Raw genomic sequence first — 21,362 nt, 5'->3', positions numbered from 1 at the left:
CCTCCACCATCCCCGCCTCCAATCAGTCAATCCGGAAAGAGCCAGATCCATGACAAGGGAGCAACAAGTCTTTCCTGCCCCTATATCCAAGTATGCGCTCGGGACAATAGATCTGTGACTTGCCTAGCGTCCATTGCAACGACCAGTCCTTAATCGACACGGACAGGGAAAAAGTGTAACCAAGTCATGCCCCGTTGGCCGTAGGACACAACCCCTTACACCCACTAGTACCCAAACCATATCCCTACCCGGTCACCATTTTCCTTTCCATCATTTTATCATAAGTGATCATATTTTATCACCTATTTACGAGTAACGGCAGGTTACTTACGCTATCGATATCCTGAGTATAGCAGCTACTCGACCTGTACTAGTAGGACTCATGGGTAGATATATTTATGCAAGTAGTTTCCATAAAATTCCTGTAACTTAAATGCACATCATATATATATATATATTTAGTGATCATAAAAATATGGGTTATGCTCCGGGGCTTGCCTTGGGCAGGTGCCGGGTCAGCTGGGTCAGCACCAACCGGTTCCTAGGCTTTCTCCTATATGAGGATCTCCTCCTTGTACTCCTCGATCACCTCGTCGTACTCTGGCTCGCCAACGGGCACGAAGTCTACCAGTTCGTGATCTACATGAAATGATGATGCAATGTTTAATAATACGGCAACATAAATTCTTAAAGTAAAAGTACATTGATTTAACTCCTAAGCTAATGATACCGACCACAGTGATAAGTCATCTATTGTTACCGATAAGTTTGAGGTATGACATTCATTATTATTATAACAACTATGGTTATTCTTACTCCTAATGCCGATTTAATCTAGATACAATAAAATAAGAGTATAGCTATTTTATTTAACAACCCATTCTAAGACTACAAAATTTACAGCAAGTACATGACAACCCAGTGGACCTACTGTAAAATGTTTGTGGCTATATCTATCATCAATTATCCACAAATATTCCTACAAGTATTAACCTACCTAATATTAGCTCTCTAGTTCTGAATTTATGACCTAATACTCGTCATAGCTAACTGCTATCCAACTGCACTATCAAGTAGATGGTATTTTTGTGAACCTAACAAAATTAGTCTCACTATTTTTGGATAACTACACAATTTACTACGATTTATCGAAGTTTGACTCATAACTAAAATAAATAAACTTTTCTATTCTTCTAGAAATTGAGAAACCGAAACCTACCCCTCAGCCCAACTCGCACTGGCTCGGCCCGCAACGGCGCGATGTGCGCACCAGCGTAGTGTGGCCCACGCTCGCGTGTGGCCCAGCCGGCCAACGGCCCACGACGGGAGAGGCCCGCGCGCGACGCAAATATGCAAGGACACCCCCAAACTACTACGCATTTATAGTGAGCTCTAAGGCACTATTTTGCTAGTCTACGCTTTTACAGCTGCACCCTCCCCTTTCTCCTTCTTTACCGCGACGACATCCCCTGGCACCCGTGCGCGCACTAGCGCGATGGCGCGGGCACCGGGCGGCCACACCGGCATCACCCGAGCCACTAAGGCCTAACTAAGGGGCCGATGATTACCTTGGGGACAAGGCGCAGCATCTAGAGGCTTCACAGTGAACAGGGGAACCGTGCCGAGCCCCCTCCCCGGCGGTGGTCCCTTCCCTACAATGGTGGGTGCATTCCCGTGAGTGACAACGAAGACAGAGCAAGCAACTAAGCTAGAGAGCTCAAGGGACTACCCACGGATACCTTCGCATTGACAGTACGGCCGGAGACGGCCCGAGCTAGGCTGGCCACGTGTGCACCGATGCCATAGCGGCGCACGGCGATGACACAGCCGGGTTAGGGAAGGTTGGACTATGGCAACACTACGACCGAGGTCTGCAGGATGCTTAGGAGGGTAAAGCAAGGCTGGTGGTGCGCTGAATTGCCATGGGGTGCCTTGGTTGTGCAGTTAGCCGACGGCGTAGACCGCCCCAGTCTTATGGACTCGAAGGCACGGCATTTCAAAATCGGGGCACAGCACGAGGATATAGACAGTGATGTGGGGTCGGTAGGACCGCAGGCTACCTAGCAGAGTCGAGGACGTAGTCAATTTGTAACAAGGCACTGCTACCACGATGAATTTGAAAGAACCGTCCCAGCGGCCATGGAGACAGCGGAGGCAGGGGAGGTCCTGGCGTGGCGTGGCTTGGCTCGGTCTAGTTGTGGATGTCAATGCAATAGACAAGCACGCTCCACGATGGGGGACAGCGGGACGTGCTCCAAACGACTGTCCACACGGCCGTGGCTACAAGCCGACGAGGCTCGGCATGGCGTCACAGCCGCAGTGCCAGACAAGGAAAACACAGTGTGAGTGACACGGAGGTGATGGTGGAGCAGGCTGTCGTCCTTCACGCGAGCAGCCAAGGTGAGTCAGCAGAGTAGTGCCGTGCGTGGCCACTGGCAGCGTGTAGCAAGGGACCCGGTGTGCCTCTAGCCAAAGCAAGGCAGGGCATGACTCGACAGAGCTTGGTCGGTGGCCCAGGCGTAGTGTGTCAGCCGCGGTGCTGTGACCCACGCGCCAACGAGTGCCAACAGGCGGACAAGGCAGCCACGCCAAGACCCTACATGCGTGTGCCTTCACGGTGGTAGTGCGGATGCGGCCAGTGCATCGGCACGTTAGGGTGAGCCGATAGCAGTGGAACGGCTAGCAGCGGCGATGGCCGCGGTCAGCGTGCGGTGGCAGATGGCCTTGGCGCATAGCATAAGGCCATGCACGTGCACAGGCACGGTGGTGGGGCGCAGCCAGGGTGGCAGTGGGATGTGGCCGGCATGATAGTGCGCTGACAAGCCAGCAGCGGTGCCAGGCCAAGCGGTGACCGCGCCCAGAGCTAAGTCCTGTGCCGTGCACGCTTTTTAAAGTAGCTTGAAAACTTGTACACGATGCTCCAAAGGCCAAACCAACTGTTCGATGCACAAGAGGGTACGTTGGGCTGTCGATCGGAGTCAAGATATCGTACCACTTCCTAAGCCGATCGCTTTACAATTATTGCCAAAGGTGGCTTCGTCGACCTTCTTTTAAACCTACGTGGAACGACTTAACTTCGAATGGTTTTGCGTCGAATCCAAAATCCGACCCCCCTTGATGGACTAACGAGCTATCCTTGCCCTCGACCGCACCTGTTACATCGCCATTCGCAAAACATTCTATACATTTTTGTTCGACAAAAATTCATTCAAGTGACATGACACGTAACATTGTTTCATGTTTCGCATAAATGTTTCAAGTGCCTAACATTGATTTATAATTCATGTTGTACCATATTCACATAAATATGATGCTCATGCGATGTTTTAACAAGAACAGTATAATGTAACACCGAGGGTGTTACAAATCTACCCCCCTAAAACAAAATCTCGACCCGAGATTTCGTGTGCCTAGTGTGAGAAAGAGACAGGGAATACATTTCGACACCGCACTAACTACCAGCGCCAGAGAGGAGATGGGGATAATGCTTCCACAAGTAACTCTCTTGCTCCCAAGTGGCTTCATCTTTAGAATGGTTTTGCCATTGCACTTTGTAGAACTTTACCACACTATTTTTGGTGACTCTTTCTTTCTCATCTAGGATTTTTACCGGGTGCTCCACATAAGTCAAATCTGGCTGGAGAGGAAGTCCTTTAATTTCCACCGCTTCATCGAGAACTCATAAACATTTCTTTAGTTGTGATACATGGAACACATTGTGTACTATAGAGAGAATATCTGGAAGTTGTAGACGGTAAGCAACTGGGTTACACCGCTTCAAGATTCTATAAGGGCCCACATACTAGGGAGCTAGCTTGCCATGGATACCAAACCGATGCACTCCCGTCATAGGAGACACCTTGAGGTACACATAATCCCCAACTTCAAATTCCAAAGGCCTTCTTCGCTTATCAACATATGCTTTCTGCCGACTTTGAGCTACCTTCAAATGATTCTGAATAAGAATGACTTGCTCCTGAGCTTCCTTGATGAATTTTGCCCCAAAGTATCCACGATCTCCCACTTTGACCCAGTTGAGTGGCGTCCTACACTTCCTTCCATATAGAGCCTCAAAGGGTGCCATGCAGATGCTTTCTTGGTAGATATTATTGTAAGAGAATTCTGCTAGCTTCAAGTAGGCCTCCCACTTCTCAATGAAAGAAATGGCACAGGCTCTCAACATATCTTCGAGCACTTGATTTACCCTCTCATTTTGGCCATCAGTCTAGGGTGATAAGCTGAGCTACGGAGGAGACTTGTCCCAAGACACTCCTAGAGTTGTTCCCAGAAGTGAGAGACAAAAGCTGATCCCCTATCGGAGATGATAGTTAGTGGAACTCCATGTAGAGTCACAATCCGGTCCAGGTACAACTCGGCATACTGTCTGGTAGAGTATTTAGAATTTATTAGGAGGAAGTGAGCGGACTTGGTGAGGTGATCCATAATGACCCAGATAGAGTTATAACCCTTGGTTGTGCGGGGTAAACCCACAATGAAATCCATAGAAATATCTTCCCACTTCCAAACAGGAATGGGCAAGGGTTGCAAATATCCTAGGGTATGTAGATGATCTACCTTAACTCTACCACATGTGTCGCATTCGGTGACATATTGGGTGATGTCCTACTTCATGTTGAACCACCAGTACAAGTGATGCAGATCATGATACATCTTGTTACTGCCAGGATGAATAGATAGTTTTGAATGGTGAGCTTCATTCAAAATTTTTCTTTTCAGCTCTTCATTGGATGGAACCACCAGTCTATCCTTGTATCTCATGACCCCCTGCTCATCAATGCTAAAGTGAGGGCCACGACCTTCGGCCATCAATTTCCTGATGTGAGGAATCTCTTCGGGGTCTTCCTTCTATTCCTGAATAATCTACTCCAACAATTCTAAGGTCAATGCAATATGAGCTAGCATCTCTGTGTGGTTGAGAGACAAAGGCATTTCCTCAACCTGATGTGACTTACGACTCAAGGCATCTACTACAACATTGGCCTTTCCTGGGTGATATGGACTTCCAAAATATAATCCTTTATCAACTCTAACCATCTCCTTTGCCTCATGTTCAGCTCAGACTGAGTAAAAATATACTTGAGGCTCTTGTGATCAGTGAAAATATGTACTTTGTTGCCCAACAAATAGTGCCTCCAAATCTTTAGAGCATGGACCACAGCAGCCAGCTCTAAGTCATGAGCGGGGTAATTCACCTCATGCTTCTTCAGTTGGCGTGAAGCATAAGCTATCACACGCCCATCTTGCATAAGCACACACGCCAACCCCATCTTCGAGGTATCACAGTATACATCAAAGGGCCTATCAACATCTGGTTGAGCCAACACAGGAGTAGTGGTCAGAAAAGTCTTCAGAGATTGAAAAGCTTCTTCACAAGCTGGGCCCTAATCAAACGTAGCTTCTTTCTAGAGTAGCTTGGCCATGGGCTGGGATATCTTAGAGAAATCATGAATGAAACGCCGATAGTACCCAGCTAGACCCTGGAACTGACGAATTTGATGCACAGACTTGGGAGACTTCCAATCTAATACATCTTGCATCTTGCTAGGATCTACAGAAACACCTTCAGGTGTTAACACATGCCCCAAAAACTACACTCGATCTAACCAAAACTCGCACTTGCTGAATTTAGCATACAACTTGTGCTCCCTTAGTCGAGTCAGTACTATCTAGAGGTGTTGGGCATGCTCTTCATCATTCTTGGAATAGATCAGGATGTCATCAATGAAAACCACCACAAACTTATCCAGCTTTGGCATAAAAACTGAATTCATCAAGTACATAAAGAAGGCAGGAGCGTTGGTGAGACCAAACGACATCACTAGGTACTCATACAACCCATACCTAATAGAGAAAGTTGTCTTTGGTATATCATGTGGCCTGATCTTGATCTGATGATAGCCTGATCGGAAATCAATCTTCGAGAACACCTTGGCACCCGCTAATTGGTCAAACAAAGTATATATGTAGGGCAAAGGATATTTGTTCTTAACTGTTACCGCATTAAGGGGGCAGTAATCGACACACATCCTCAGAGTACCATCCTTTTTCTTCATGAAAATGGCTGGGCAACCCCATGGTGAAGAACTCGGACGGATGAAACCTTTGTCCATCAACTCTTCTAGTTGCTTCTTCATTTCTGCTAGTTCCCTTGGAGCCATGCGGTATGGGTGTCTGGAGATAGGAGCAGTACCGGGCTCTAGCTCAATGGAGAATTCTACCTCATGGTCCAGTGGCAACCTAGGAAGATCTTTAGGGAAAACATCCGAGAACTCACATACTACCGAAATGGAGGTAAGATCATGAGCAGCTTTAGCATGGGTGGCAACAGGTAAGACTGGTTCTGAGGGTACAATAAGAGACATCCTATCCTCAGAAGAAGGAAGCCGTAACTCCACACTCCTCTGCATATCCAATACTACCCCATACACCCACAACTAGTTCATTCCAAGAATAGCATCAATACCTTGCTCAGGCATGACCATGAACTATAGGCGGTAAGTGTGGGTGGCTAATACCAAACTTACTGTATCCATGCAGGTATTGATGAACAATTGTGAACCTGTAGTATGGATCTTATAGGCATACGGTATAGCCATAAGTGATAAGTTGTGTCGCTCTACAAACCCCATGCTCAAAAAGGAATGTGATGCACTAGAATCGAACAACACCAAAGCTGGATGGGAGTCGATGGTAAACATACCAGCCATCATCGGCTCCTGCTACAAAACCTACGTAGCATCTGTGAAGTGCACTTGGCTGGACCTGCTGGGCACTTTCTTCTTGATGATGATCCTCTTGACAAGCCTAGAATTTGCAGACGGTTGAGCTGACTGAGCTGGCTAGTTCTAGGGGCAAGCCCACGCATAGTGGCCATCTTTGCCACACTTGAAACAAGCACCTGGCTTGTTCCTGAACCCCTAACGAGGTGGGACCTGCTATCCCTAAGACTGCTAAGGCTACACCTATTGCAGAGGTGCACGACACTGTGTAGAGGAAGCTTGCGAAGTCTGCTGGGGTTGCCGAAACGAAGGCCCGTTGGATGGTTGATAGGGCCCCCGCCGGACAACCTGAATCTTCTACATGTGAGGGTGGCTAGAGGATCCAAATGCCACCCGCTTCCTCTTCCAATCAGCCTGGGACTCCCATTGAAAACCCTCCATGGCAATGGCGGTGTTCATCAGAGCACCAAAGGTCTGATAGTTCGCCGTTGTCAGGGACCTAATACTGGGGTACCCAATGAGGTGGAACTAATAACCATCGAACATTGATGCTTCCAATCAGACAAGAACACTACTACGCTTCTTGCCTGAACGATGGAAGATTGGCTCTGCCTCGCTCGACCCCCAAGGGTTGGCTCTGTCTCACCCGACCGCTGAGGGCTGGCTCTGCCTCGCCCGGCATCTGGGGGTGGGTTTCGCCTCGCCCAACGTCTGAAGACAGGCTCCATCCCGACCGATGGTTGAGGGCTGGCTCCACCTCGCCTGATGACTGCACCCTGCACCTTCATGCTGACAAGCATAGGGTATGATAGGACATTCGAGTCAACTGCCATACCAAGGACCATGCCCTGCACGCCTATAGGAAGGTACCATCAGGATATGATGGGATGGGCGCTTTAAGCCCTTTCCAACCTAATAGTGCTCAAATAGTGTTGTAGGCACTGACTTTTATCCCACAGTATTGTAGGTGCCACCATCAGCCCCCGGGTGCGGATACTAACATAGGCATACGACAACCACTATGGTCTAGAGAGGGACTCGCGCCATCTACGGTGATGGATGTACTGTCACCACACCATCCGCTCCCCATAGGGCCACAAGCCAACACCCTTGTCTGACACCCCACCTAGAGGGGTGGGATAGGACGTGGCCACTTGCTGATCCGGTAAGGGCATGGCGTAGCCAGAACACGGGCACTCGGCGAACGTGCCACTCCCTAACACCGTCTGGCCGTGTCAACAAGGCTGACTCAGTGGAAAAGGAGGGCTCAACACCTTCGGAGGGGCTTCTTGGCCCCTAGTTTTTCTCCTTTCTCCCATCTATAACCCCTGCTCCCCACTTGGTCTATAAAAGGGAGGGCAGGGCCCCCCACTAAGGGGATCGACTCTTGAGGCATAAGTTAAACACACACAACACTTCACACAGAGCTGAGTAGCGACCTAAGCTCTCGATAACCCTTTCGACCATTCCATCAGAGACTTGGGACCAGTCCCTCTCTCGATCATTTGTACCCCCTGCTATGAACCTTTTTTTGGTGCTAATAACACAAGCAGCAACAGACTGGACGTAGGGACATTCAGCCTGAACCAATATAAACCATGTGTCCTTTAGCACACCATCCATGCCTAACACGCACCAATTATAAATTCACTAGCCGGTGTTTGTTCGAAACACCGACAGTTGGTGTGCCAGGTAGGGGCCTTTGCATGTTCCAAATCAGGCCTCAGATGGCTAACCACGCAATCAGCTAGGTCTTGGGAGCACACGTGTGTTTCGGTGACCTGGACTTCATTGTCACACTAGGTGGAGAGTTGGCACTGGCCCACGCAGCCGTCTAGTCTCCCCCATCTGCCAACTTTAGCTACTGGAGGCTTGAGGGCTAGCCGGACGTCTCCCTTGGACCCTAGTGGTCTAGGGAGGCCCCGTACTGCATCACCCTCTCTCCGAAATGCTCCACTCGGTGTGCCTCAATGGCATTTCCGTTTGGTCTCCGCAACACCATGGCAACCGTAAGCCACCTTGTGGCCCAACGCGTGATCTCGTTTCCCATGAACAATGAGTTCATGGGGATGATCAAGAGCATTATTGAATCCCTCCATGGCCTCCTCATGGAAGGCCCAGGGTCAGACTCTGGTTCTGACTCTAGTAGGGGGAGCCATCATCCCTTCCGAGAATGCTTCATGGCGGAAACCTCCAAGGGACACGTCGAAAGTGCCTCCGAGGAGGAGGTCATCTCAGTAGGCAACCTCGGTGATGGAGCCAAAGGGGGAGCAGCCGCCCACCTCACGTAGGGGTGGAGCAGCTAAAAGCTCGAAAGCGGGAAATAGATGAGGCCAGATAGCAGCTTGGTCGCGAGTACGAGAAGATTGATGAGGAGATCAGGTGCCGTGGAGATGGAGGGCACGCATGTGTCATGGCCCGCGACATGAACCGAAGGATCATCGCCGATGATGAAACCCTTCCCCGCTTTGCTCGTGCAAGCCAGAACATCATCGCTGCGATGACCCTACTTCATGGCCTTCCAGAGGCCACGACGCCTGAGGATCGCTGGGTCCACCATGAGATTCGCACGCTACTTGAGCGTGTGGCAGCACAGCAGGCAGAAAAGCTCGATGTCTCGACGACATGAGCCCAACGCCAGCCAGCGTACCCCCTTGGTGTGTCCTGTCGAGGACGTGTTGGTCCACCAAGTGCCACAAGGCGGTGGGCAGCACGCTGTGATCCTAGTACATCAACGTCTCAGCCACAACCGCAATGCGCATAGCACCATCGATGCCTGTAGGTGCACCTACAGCGACCCGAGGGAAGGGGCCCGCCACGGCTATCATCCTCGACGCGGCGGACGCTACGACAATGACGAGGACCGGAGCCCAAGCCCTGGCCTGCTAGGCTCTCAAGCCTTTGGCCGTCACATCCTCAATGCGGCGTTCCCACCAAGGTATCGATCACCTACCAACATCCCTAAGTACTCCGAGGAGACAAACCCTAGACTTTGGCTTAAAGACTATCAGCTTGCGTGTCAAGCCAGTGGTGCGGATAATGACAACTTCTTTATCCACAACCTTCCACTATTCCTCACTGATTCGGCATGAGCATGGTTGGAGCACCTTCCGTCTGACACCATCTAGGGTTGGGTGGACCTGAGGGAGATCTTTGTGGGGAACTTCCAGGGCACGTACAAACATCTTAGAAAACCCTGGGACCTCAAGAACTATCGCTAGAAGGCCGGCGAAACCCTCCGTGGGTACATCCGGTGCTTCTCCGGATAGTGCAACAAGCTCCCTAACGTCACCGACGCCGACGTGATAGGAGCCTTCCTGTCTAGGACAACCTATGAGTCTTTGGTCCATAAGCTAGGAAGCAAGGGCCTATGAACCACTAAGGAGCTCCTAGACATCGCCACCAGCCACGCCTTAGGAGAGGAGGCGGTTGGAGCGATCTTTGATCGCCTTGAGGGCAAGGCAAGGCGAGACGACGGTGCCGGCGAAGGCACCTCCAATCTTTGCACCAAAAGGAAAAACAAGAAGCAATGGTGCAAGGACCCACTCATGGCTGCTGCTGACCGCAAGGGTGGTCGGAAGCCCTAGAGGGCACTCCAAACCACTTCGAGAAAATGCTTGAGGGGCCATGCCTGAACCACGCCTTCCCCATAAAGCATCTACTCAAGGACTGCGATCTCATGCGTAAGTTCTTGGCCAAAAGCGCCAACAGGGGGGAACAGGGGAAGGAACCTACCCCTACCGCCAACAATGCTGAGGAGAAGGATGACTGCTTTCCAATGCCGGATGGCTGCCTCATAATCTTCGGAGGATCAACGGCCTATGACTCCAAATGTCATCAGAAGGTCGCACACCGCCAAGTCTACACGGCCCAACCGGCCACACCTCTCTTCCTCCGGTGGTCGGAGTCCGCCATAACCTTCGATCAGACCGACCATCCGAATGCCATCCCGCATCTAGGAAGGTATCCGCTTGTCGTCGACCCGATCGTCGGCCCAAAGTGCCTCACCAAAGTCCTGATGGATGGAGGCAGCGGCCTCAACATCATGTATGCAAAGATGCTCGACGTAATGTGCGTCGACCGAACGCACCTCCACCCAGTCCTAGCGCCTTTCCATGGCATCATCCCTGGAAAACAGGCCATGCCACTCAGACAGATCGATCTACCCGTTTCCTTTGGGGATCAGTCTAATTACAGGACTAAGACCCTCACCTTCGATGTGGTAGGGTTCCCTAGAACTTTCCACGCCTTCTTGGGACAACCATGCTACGCGAAGTTCATGGTCGTCCCCGACTACACATACCTCAAGCTAAAGATATCGGGCCCACACGGGGTCATCACCATCGGCACCTCCTTCTAGCGGGCCTACGAGTGCGAAGTTGAGTGCTGTGGCCACACCACAGCAATCATTGGCTCTAGGGAACTCGCTGCCCTCAGGGAGGAGGTCGTCGAAGAAGTGCCCAACGCAAAGAAATCGATCGGGTCGTTTGAATCGGCAGAGGGCTCAAAAGAGGTCCTCATAGACCCTAGCAGCTCTGAGGGTGAAATGGTCCACATAGGTACCACGCTCTCCTCTAAATAGGAAAGCGCGCTCATCGACTTCCTCCGTGACAACAAAGACATCTTCGTGTGGAAACCCTCGGATATGCTAGGCATCCCAAGGGAGGTCACCGAGCATACCTTGAAAATCCACCTAGGCTCCAAGCCGGTGAAGCAACGCCTGCGCCGCTTCGATGAGGAAAAGCGTAGGGCCATCGGTGAAGAGATAGCAAAATTGCTTGCCGCCGGATTCATCAGGGAAGTACACCACCTAGAGTGGTTAGCAAATCTCGTTCTTATACAAAAAAGGAGCAGGAAATGGAGAATGTGTGTCGACTACACGGGTTTCAACAAGGCATGCCCAAAGGACCTGTTTCCTCTACCACGCATAGACCAAATAGTCGATTCTACCTCAGGGTGCGAAACCCTCTGCTTCCTTGACGCGTACTTTGGCTACCACCAAATCGCGATGAAAGAGTCTGACCAACTCACGACATATTTTATCACCCCCTTTGGATCGTTCTGCTACGTCTCAATGCCATTCGGTCTAAAAAATGTTGGGGCCACTTACCAGCGCCGTATGCTCAATTGCTTTGGGGACCTAATCGGCGGACCATTGAGGCCTACGTCGACAACATCGTAGTTATGTCCAAACGGGCTGACTGCCTTGTCGCCGATCTTGAGCAAACTTTTGTGAAACTCTGAGCAAATTGCATCAAACTCAATCCCGAGAAATGTGTTTTTAGGATTTCGAGGGGCATGCTGCTCGGCTTCATCGTCTTCGAGCATAGCATCGAAGCCAACCTAGAGAAAATCTTAGCCATCACAAGGATGGGTCTAATCTAGAACATAAAGGGGGTTCAATGGGTCATAGGGTGCCTCGCCGCCCTCAGCTGATTCATCTCACGCCTCGACAAATGAGGACTCCCCTTTTATCGACTCCTGAAGAAAGCCGACTGCTTTGAGTGGACAGCCGAGGCCCAGGAGGTGCTTGACATGGTCAAGCTCCTTCTAACAAAACCCTCGGTCCTAGTTCCTACGAGCGATGGAGAATCCCTCTTGCTATACATAGCGGCCACCACGCAAGTGGTTAGCACCACCCTAGTAGTAGAACAGGATGAAGAGGGGCACGCCCTCAAAGTACAGCGCCCGGTGTACTTCATCAGCGAGGTACTATCTGACCCTAAAACCCGCTACTCCCAAATCCAGAAGCTCCTATACGCTGTCCTCATCACCAAAAGGAAGCTACGCCATTACTTCAAGTCACACCCTATGACAGTAGAGATGTCATTCCTCCTTGGTGAGGCCGTCCATAGCCAAGATGCCATAGGAAGAACCACAAAGTGGGTGCTTGAGCTGATGGATCAAGGCATCAGGAATGCCCCCGAACGACGATCAAGTCCCAAGTGCTGGCCAACTTCATCGCAGAGTGGACCGAGGTCCAGATGCCACCAGCGGTCGTCGATCAAGAGTGCTGGATGATGTACTTCGATGGGTCACTGATGAAGAAGGGCACTAGTGTGGGGCTGGTCTTCGTGTCACCCCTTAGGGTCCGCATGAGCTGCCACGATGCGAAGATGGCTGTGTACTACCAAGAGGTCCGACGGCTGGAGGACAAGTTCGACGACCTCAAACTTAATCATGTCCTGAGGCACCTCAATGAGGCAGCCGACGCACTCATGAAGGCGGCGTCCGGTCGAGAGCCGGTGCCAACGGGCGTCTTCGCCAGCGATCAACACAAACCCTTGGTGTGCTACAAAGGGTTAGAGCGGGCCGAGGATGGCCCGTCTAATCTAGCCCCAAGGGCTAACCCACCGACTGCTCCATCTGACCCTAAGGTCATGGAGCTTGAAGAGGGTCTGGCTCCAAAGCCTGACCCTCTGGACGATTGGAGAATGCCCTACCTCGACTACCTCCTCCACAACACACTACCGACGGACAAGATGGAGGCTCGACGGCTCGCACGTCGCGCCAAGTCCTTCATCCTTGTAGAGGGCAAACTCTATAGACGGAGCCACACTAGGATCCTGTAGCTCTGCATCCCTGGTGAATAGGGAAGACTTTTGCTGAGCGACATCCACGATGGGGTTTGCGGTCACCATGCTACACCGAGGACCTTGGTTGGAAATGCATTCCGATAGGGCTTCTACTGGCCCACTGCAGTAACCGACACCAAGCAAATTGTACGCACCTACGAAGGGTGTTAGTACTATGCTCGGTAGACTCACCTCCTAGCCTAGGCACTCCAGATGATCCCCATCATGTGGCCCTTCATGGTCTAGGGGCTTGTCCTGGTTGGGCCACTCAAAAAGGCACCCGGGGGCTTCACCCACCTGCTTGTCACCACAGACAAGTTTACAAAATGGATCGAAGCTCGACCGATCTCAGCGATCAAATCCGAGCAAGCTATGCTATTCTTCCTCAACATCATCCATTTCTTTGGAGTACCAAACTCCATCATCACAGATAACGGCACGCAGTTCACCGGTAGGAAATTCATTCAATTCTGTGATCAACAACACATCCGGATCGATTAGGCGGCCATCGCGCACCCTCGGACAAACGGGCAGGTCGAGCGCGCAAACGACATGCTCCTATAGGGCCTCAAGCCTAGGATCTTCAACTAGTTGAACAAGTTCGGTGTGCGCTGCGTCATCGAGCTCCCGACGTTGCTTTGGAGCCTAAGGACAACTCCTAGCCAGGCCACGGGCTACACACCTTTCTTCATGGTCTATGGTTCCGAGGCCATTCTCCCAATGAACCTTGACTACAGGGCGCCAAGAATTAGAGCATATGACAATAGGGGGCCAAGGCATCCCACCAAGATGCCATGGACTAGCTAGACGAAGCCCGCGACATTGCCCTCCTCCGTTTAGCCAAGTACTAGTAGGCATTGTGATGGTACCATGGCCGACGGGTGTGGGACCGAGCCTTCAACATCGAGGACCTTGTCCTCCGCCTCTTATAGAGCAACAAGGACCACCACAAGCTCTCCCCACCCTAGGAGGGGCCGTACGTCATCGCAGAAGTACTCTGCCCAGGCGCCTACGAGATGAAAACCATCAATGGCGAGGTCTTCTCCAACGCCTGGAACATTGAGCAGCTACATCGTTTTAACCCTTAAATAAACGCATACTTCTTCTTATCAGTCCTTGTCTTTACAAATCTGCGATCTTTAGTGATATCTGACCCCTACAAATTGCGAGGGGGCGGACCTCACTCGAGGGCTGATACAAATGATACAAGTACGTTTATCTTGCAAACACTTCCTGTGTTACCTTTGCAAACATTCTCTAAGTTTTCCACTCTTCCTGTAACAAGTCCTAAGGGCTAGGATTTTGGGAGCAAATTCTGAGTACAACTGGTAGGACTATGAGAAACCCACGCCCTAGCGGCTATGACCTCCTTGCTCTCTAGCGTAATCAAAATTAGTTCACCCGCACTCCTAGTTTTTTGCAACTTGAGCCATGGGAAGGGTCAGAGAGCACCAAAACCTCTTCTACAAAAAGAGGAAGCTAAAAACTATTTGCCGTAACAAAAGATGAAAATTTGTTCATTCTTTGCACAAATTCACCACTTACAAAGTGAATTCATCACGAAAAAGACTAATGTACTCTTAAATTCAAAGGACTGTTCACTCGGGGGCTCCCCCACAAACTTATTCAATTACAGTCTCTACCTAGCTTTGCTATGAGTACTACTGTGACCACCATGCCACGCTCTCCATTGGCAACGTCCGGCCATGTACATGGGCCAGTTCGTCTACTGCAGCCGCTGCACCACGCTCTCCATCAACGACGTCCTACCGCTTCATGGGATCCTTGAAGGCGCCATCATCTGCAACGTCGAGCACCACGGCGGTGACTGCAGTGCCCCTCCGCCAGGGTGCTCAGGGACTACGCCATCATCATCAGCCACAACCCTAACAATGGTGTCGAGGCAGGAGGCGCCTCTCGCCGAAGGAAGGCCACAACGAATGATGGCAAAGTCGATGACGCTCGGCACCCTCCAATGCCCCTCCTCCTTCGGCAGCAGTGGTCCCTCCACAGCAAGGGTGGCTCACACCATCTCATCTACGTTGGATGACCTCCAGCTCAACATCACGCTCTAGATTCACGAGCGGATCTATGAGTTTTTCTCTCCCTAGCATTACCCTCTCTTACTTAGGAATCGATGCATTCGGTGCAAAGGAAGGAGAAGAGGTGGTGGCTCAGAGGCTAGCGAGGGGGTGGGATGAGAATTCCCCCCTATTTAAAGAGGGGCTCAGTAGCTAAGGAAAGGCGAAAGTCTGGGACAAAAAACTCTTTGCCTTCCCCTATTCAATGCAAATGTAAAATCAATGCTGACAGAAATCTGAGGGGACGTGACGGAGCCGGAGGGACACGCTCTGGTTGACAAGACATAGACTAGTCATACAGAACGTCGCCTGGGCGTGGCCCACCACTAATGCGCCCTGGGTGTGAGAACCAGGGCATGCTCGCATGTAGGTGACCCTCCGCTTCCCCAGGTAGGACCACGGAAAGACCTGATGATGGAACCCCTATCTAGGGGGAGCCCAATGGGCCTCCTGGGCCGATCGGGTGGCCTAGGTAAAATAGTGAACGAACGACCGCTGAAAGATAAGCACCTCTGTTTACTTACATTGTGTGTTGATTTCATTACCGAGCCACCGACCCCAGCAATGGCAGGGGCATGGACATTGCTCTGGGGCTACTGAGGGTGCTATCGGCCTCTGCGCCCGACCCCTCCTTACATTTAAAAACCAGAAGCATGGTGTGTGGGTATAAAACTTTGAATACAACTGGACGAACCGCCAGACCCTATGCCTCGATGGCTACGGTGTTTTTTTGTTCACCAGCATAAATCGAACTCATAGTTCCCCACATCGCAAGCCTTGACTCCCGCCTTCCCGAGAAGGGTTTGGAGGGGTCCCCTTGCAGAACCTCCTTCGAGGAGAAGCTGTCAGGTCGACTAAATCAATCGAGCGGCTCGAATTACCGCCGAGAGACAAAAACAAAAAATAGCAGCTCTTATGCAGGTTATGCCAACCTCATCGCAAACATCAGGCTCAAACCTAGCATGGACACATTTGGTAGGAGCTTCTCGTTGCTCATATCACAAAGGTAACATTACCAAACCCCACTTTCATTTCAATTTAGTGATACATTAAAACCATGCATCCAAGCATTGCATATGCAAATCTCTACATCTCAACGCTTCATGTCGCGTCACGAAGTGGCAGCCGCCTCATTCAATATGAGCGGTGACCGATCGAGGTTCAAAGGCCATCCCGCGAAGGGCTCGAGGCCGCCTTGCATCAAATAGAGCTAGGGGAGAAAAATAGAGACAAGCCCCAGCGGCCTTGCCCGACCCCACTCAGAAGCAGACAAGGACGCCTCGACCTTTCTCGTTCAATTCTATCCCCAAGCCAAACCCATAGAATCTCCATCGAGGAGAGGCCAATGGGCCACCTAAGCCAATCAAACAGCTTAGGCATCTACCGGGAGGCGGGTTAAGAAGTAGTGAAATGCCACATGAGGGCTCTACCGATCCTGTCAGCGAATGATGGACCCGGATTTCACATGAACATACCCGATAGCGAGCTCATTGAGCGCGACACTTGAGCCATCGAGGCAAGTGTCGTCAACTCAGCCCCTCTGATTGCGGAAACCAAGGATGGGGTAATGCACAAAAACACGGCCGACCCCTATCAGACCCTAAAGGGCTCGGGCATTCGAGCCAGACCGAGAGATCGAGGTTCGAAGGCTGACCCGCGAAGGGTTTGGAGCCGCGCTACGTCGAACAAGAGGTAGGGGAGAAAATGCAGATGAGCCTCAACGGCCTTTGCCCAACCCGCATTAAGGCGAATAGGGTCATCTCAACCTTCTAGTTCAATCTAGCCCCTCGCTGAGCCCATAGAAACCCCATTGAGGGGGAATCTATTGGAAGGCGGGGCAAGGTGCAACGAAATGCCACCCGAGGGCTTTGCTGACTCTATCACAAAGCAATGGGATCGGATTCCATCCAAACATCCCCGTTAGCGAGCTCATAAAGCACGTCACTCAAGCCATCGAGGCAAGTGACGTCGCCTTAACCCCTCTAGTTGCGAAAAACCGCTGATGGGGCGACAGTCACAAAATGAGCCGGCCCTTGACTGAATCCCCACCACATGCGGGGGGCTCAGGGAAGGCCGGACCATCAATGAGACCAAACATACGGTCACGCAAAGATTGCCAAGTAAGGGGAACGTGCGAATACAAGACGTAAGTTCACTTCCCTCGCTCTGGTCTCTAGTAACATCCGACCCCAGCAACCACAAGGGGTCGGATCTCACTCGGGGGCTGATAAAGGTATGGGTACCTCCTTTCCTTTTTCAAAAAAGTCTTTACAGCAGACCTCTTCCTCACACCTAGACTGGTGGCAAAGTTTGGGGGAATAGATTGGTAAGACTACAAAAGGCCTATGCCCAGATGGCTACGGTAATTTTGCTCATCGGCACAATCAAAATTTCCCCTAAGCACCTTGGGCCCTATGGTCTTAACAAATGGAAGGGTCGATCGTGTAATTCTCTTTTCATCGCAAAAAGGGAAGAAGGTAAGACCAAACAAACAAAACCAAATTGCAAAACAAAAGCCACAAATCTGTTTTTGGGCACAAAAGTACCGACACTTGTTCACATATTATAGATAAGTGTTTATCAAACTTATTCAACTATCTACTTCCGTGGAGGGAGAACAGATTCTTTCAGCCTGTTCACCAGGTCCTACGCAAGGGGAGTCACCGCCTTCTCCATCTCGTCTAGCTTAGCATCTTCATAGATAGGCGTGAAGCCTTGGCTCATTACCTCCAGGTTGATCTCTCAATCATAATGGGAGCGGGCGACAACGAAGGCTTGGGTGATCCCGGCATGAAAGGCGTCCTCCTCAAGTTGGTCCACCCGTGCCGTGATACCCGCGGCATGAGCCACGAGCGAGCCGGTTTCCACCGGCTGCGCCACCCTCAGGGCATCGATGACCACCCTGACAGAGGATGGGCCCATAAGCAATCGGGACACAGGTACATGAGCATCAGTAGGGCCTCAATCCAAAGTCGAGCCCCAGCCAGGCTGACCCTGGACAAAATCCCCATGAATAGGACACCAGGGTTCCCTTAAAGCATTCCGGTTGGTGAAACCAAACCTCATAACCTTATCCGTGAAGGGTCTGAAGCACCCTCGGGCGATTCTACCCAAATCACCCAGGGGCTCGGGGGCTACACCCATCGGGTGCGCTCGCACGCACTCTCTGGTAAATCAAAATGCCCCCCGAGCGATTCTGCTCGAATCACCCAGGGGCTACTATCGGGGACCTAATACCGGGGTAACCAATGAGGTGGAACTAATAACTATCAAACATTGACGCTTTTGATTAGAGAAGAACGCTACTATGCTTCTTGCCCGAACAACGGAAGATTAGCTCTGCCTCGCCTAACCCCCAAGGGCTGGCTCTACCTCGCTCGACCCCCGAGGGCTGGCTCCACCTCGCTGGACCCCTGAGGGCTTGCTCCGCCTCGCCCGACCCCCGATGGCTGGCTTCACCTCGCCTATCCCCCAAGGGCTGGCTTTGCCTCGCCCGACCTCCGAGGGCTGGCTCCGCCTCGCTTGGCGTCTAGGGGCGGGCTATGCCTCACCCGACGTTTGAAGACAGGCTCCGTCCTGACCGATGGCTGAGGGCTAGCTTTGCCTCGCCCGATGACTGTACCTTGCACCTTCATGCTGACAAGCACAGGGTATGACAGGACATTCGAGTCAACCACCATACCAAGGACCATGCCTTGCACGCCTGTAGGAAGGTACCATCAGGATATAATAGGACAGGCGCTTTAAGCCCTTTCCAACCTAACAGTGCTCAAATAGTGTTGTAGACGCCGACTTTTGTCCCACAGTGTTGTAGGCGCTGCCATCAGCCCCTGGGTGCGGATACTAACACAGGCATACGACAACCATTATGGTCTAGAGAGAGACTCGCACCATCTACGGTGATGGACATACTGTCACCACACTGTCCACTCCCCATAGGGCCATAGGCCAACACCCTTGTCCGACACGCTGCCTAGAGGGGCGGGATGGGACGTGGCCACTTGTTGATTCGGTAAGGGCATGGCGTTGCTAGGACATAGGCACCCGACGAACGTGCCACTCCCTGACACCGTCTGGCCGTGTCGGCAAGGTTGACTCAGCAGAAAAGGAGGGCTCAACACCTTCGGAGGGGCTTCTTGGCCCCTAGTTTTTCTCCTTTCTCCCTTCTATAACCGCTGCTCCCCCACTAAGGGGATCGACTCTTAAGGCATAAGTTAAACACACACAACACTTCACACAGAGCTGAGCAGCGACCTAAGCTCTCGGCAACCCTTTTGACCATTCCATTAGAGACTTGGGACCAGTCCCTCTCTCGATCGTTTTTACCCCCTGCTATGAACCTTTTTTCGGTGCTAATAACACAAGCAGCAACTGAAATGACCTGATTTCTGCGAAGGGAAATCCACAGAGTCAAAGTGTAATATGACCATGGTAGATCATATTACCAAAATTCCAATCGAATACCACATCCATACAACGATAATATCAGAGTACAAATAGTACGGAATTAGATAAATTATTACATCACTGCATTGGCAGAATCAAAAGTAGCATTCATTCAGAACAGCTTGAAGATGAGATCGCCAAACTCGAGCGTAGGAACGAACCCCTCAACCGTCAAACTCCTCAGAACTATACTCCTCAGCAGAACCTGTGTGCCAAAATTTATCAGTATGATTTGTACTGGCCACTCCCACCCTATGAGCATTGCTTTGTGGAAATTGGATGCAAGTTGGATATAATCAAAAGGAACCTATAAGGCTGGGGTTTCCTATGTTTTAGCATATCAAGTATATAAAAATAGTTGGTCAAGTTTTAACACCATAACCACACACATTCCACCCCATTTTCGTCCAGAGCCAGGTTTCGATCTAGGGATCGATATACCACCATCTCCATATCATCACCATATCATCGCTCAGTCGATAGGCCAACTCCCTCTCGGCACTGTCTCAAGGCCCGTAGCCCCTGGCTACGACCGACACTCTATCATGGGGGAAGAAGAGAAGGACTCATCTCGCTATCTAGTTTAAGCGAAACCTAGGAAAGGTCCATATCCGACAAGTTGGCATATGTATCGATCGATCAACCATACACTCTGCAGAGGTTTTACATATCCACAAGATCTGCCTTCTTTGTTGACCATCATCAACTGGGCTGATTCCGGCCGCTTGCTAGCCTAGGATAATGCCACTCTACCATTCATCCCTGGTACACCCCAAGTCTAGTCTAGGGCGGCTGAAACTATGAGTCATGAGCTGGGTCCAGAAGGTCTCCATGAAGTCTCAGAAGGGTGTGGGGGAAATCCTCCGTGCCCCATACCTCCTTACACTGTCCGCTATCAACCTAGCAGTAGTGGCAATATCCTACCAAGTAGTCCAGCCGTCCCGCACCATATAGGGCAAGTGGTACATAAGGCTTCCTGGTGAATCTGAGTACTAGTAAGTCCTTTGGGATGACCAAGCCAGAATGTCTTCATCAGGGTTTCCATTTACCATGCCACCACAGCACCTCCACTCCGGGCTCCTCCCATCATAGGTTCACACCCAGGGCCACCTCATATTCCATTTACCCACCACAGGTATCCATTTTCTAGGTGTGCCTAGGTAGCACCCCATGGCAAGACTTGCCCCAGGCTCGTCGTATACTCCAACTTGGTTGACACAACCCTTACCCTCCACGCACCCAAGTCACACATGCAGCACTCTCCCCCTAGTCTAGATAACACCAGTTTCCACCACGCATCAGCGTAGTAGAAGTAATAAGCAATGAAATATAGCAGCAAGCGTGTGTCTAGCCTAATAGCAGGGTAAGCAGGGGTAAGGTTGCATCAAGGTAAAGGCCATCAAGTAAGCATACTACCATGCAAGTCCTATCATAGTGTGAATATAAGAGTAAAGCAATAGCAATTCTATATGAGCCATGCATAATAGGTGCTACGAGGTTGGGTGGGATGTGTCACCTTT

The 21,362-nt window shown here is 51.0% G+C and overlaps 1 protein-coding gene across 1 annotated transcript; it reads left to right on the top strand.

Annotated features, from left to right (window-relative positions):
• The first annotated feature begins 12,856 nt into the window (after nt 1–12,856).
• LOC136515274 (uncharacterized) lies at nt 12,857–13,312 on the top strand. The gene has a single exon (XM_066508915.1). It carries the CDS (start codon nt 12,857–12,859, stop codon nt 13,310–13,312), a length of 456 nt encoding a protein of 151 aa, XP_066365012.1.
• Nucleotides 13,313–21,362: the final 8,050 nt, after the last annotated feature.

This window comes from Miscanthus floridulus, chromosome 17 (assembly GCF_019320115.1).
Source record: "Miscanthus floridulus cultivar M001 chromosome 17, ASM1932011v1, whole genome shotgun sequence".
NCBI lineage: Eukaryota > Viridiplantae > Streptophyta > Magnoliopsida > Poales > Poaceae > Miscanthus > Miscanthus floridulus.
The sequence above is the reverse complement of the archived record's forward strand: the minus strand, read 5'-3'. Positions and strand labels throughout refer to the sequence as shown.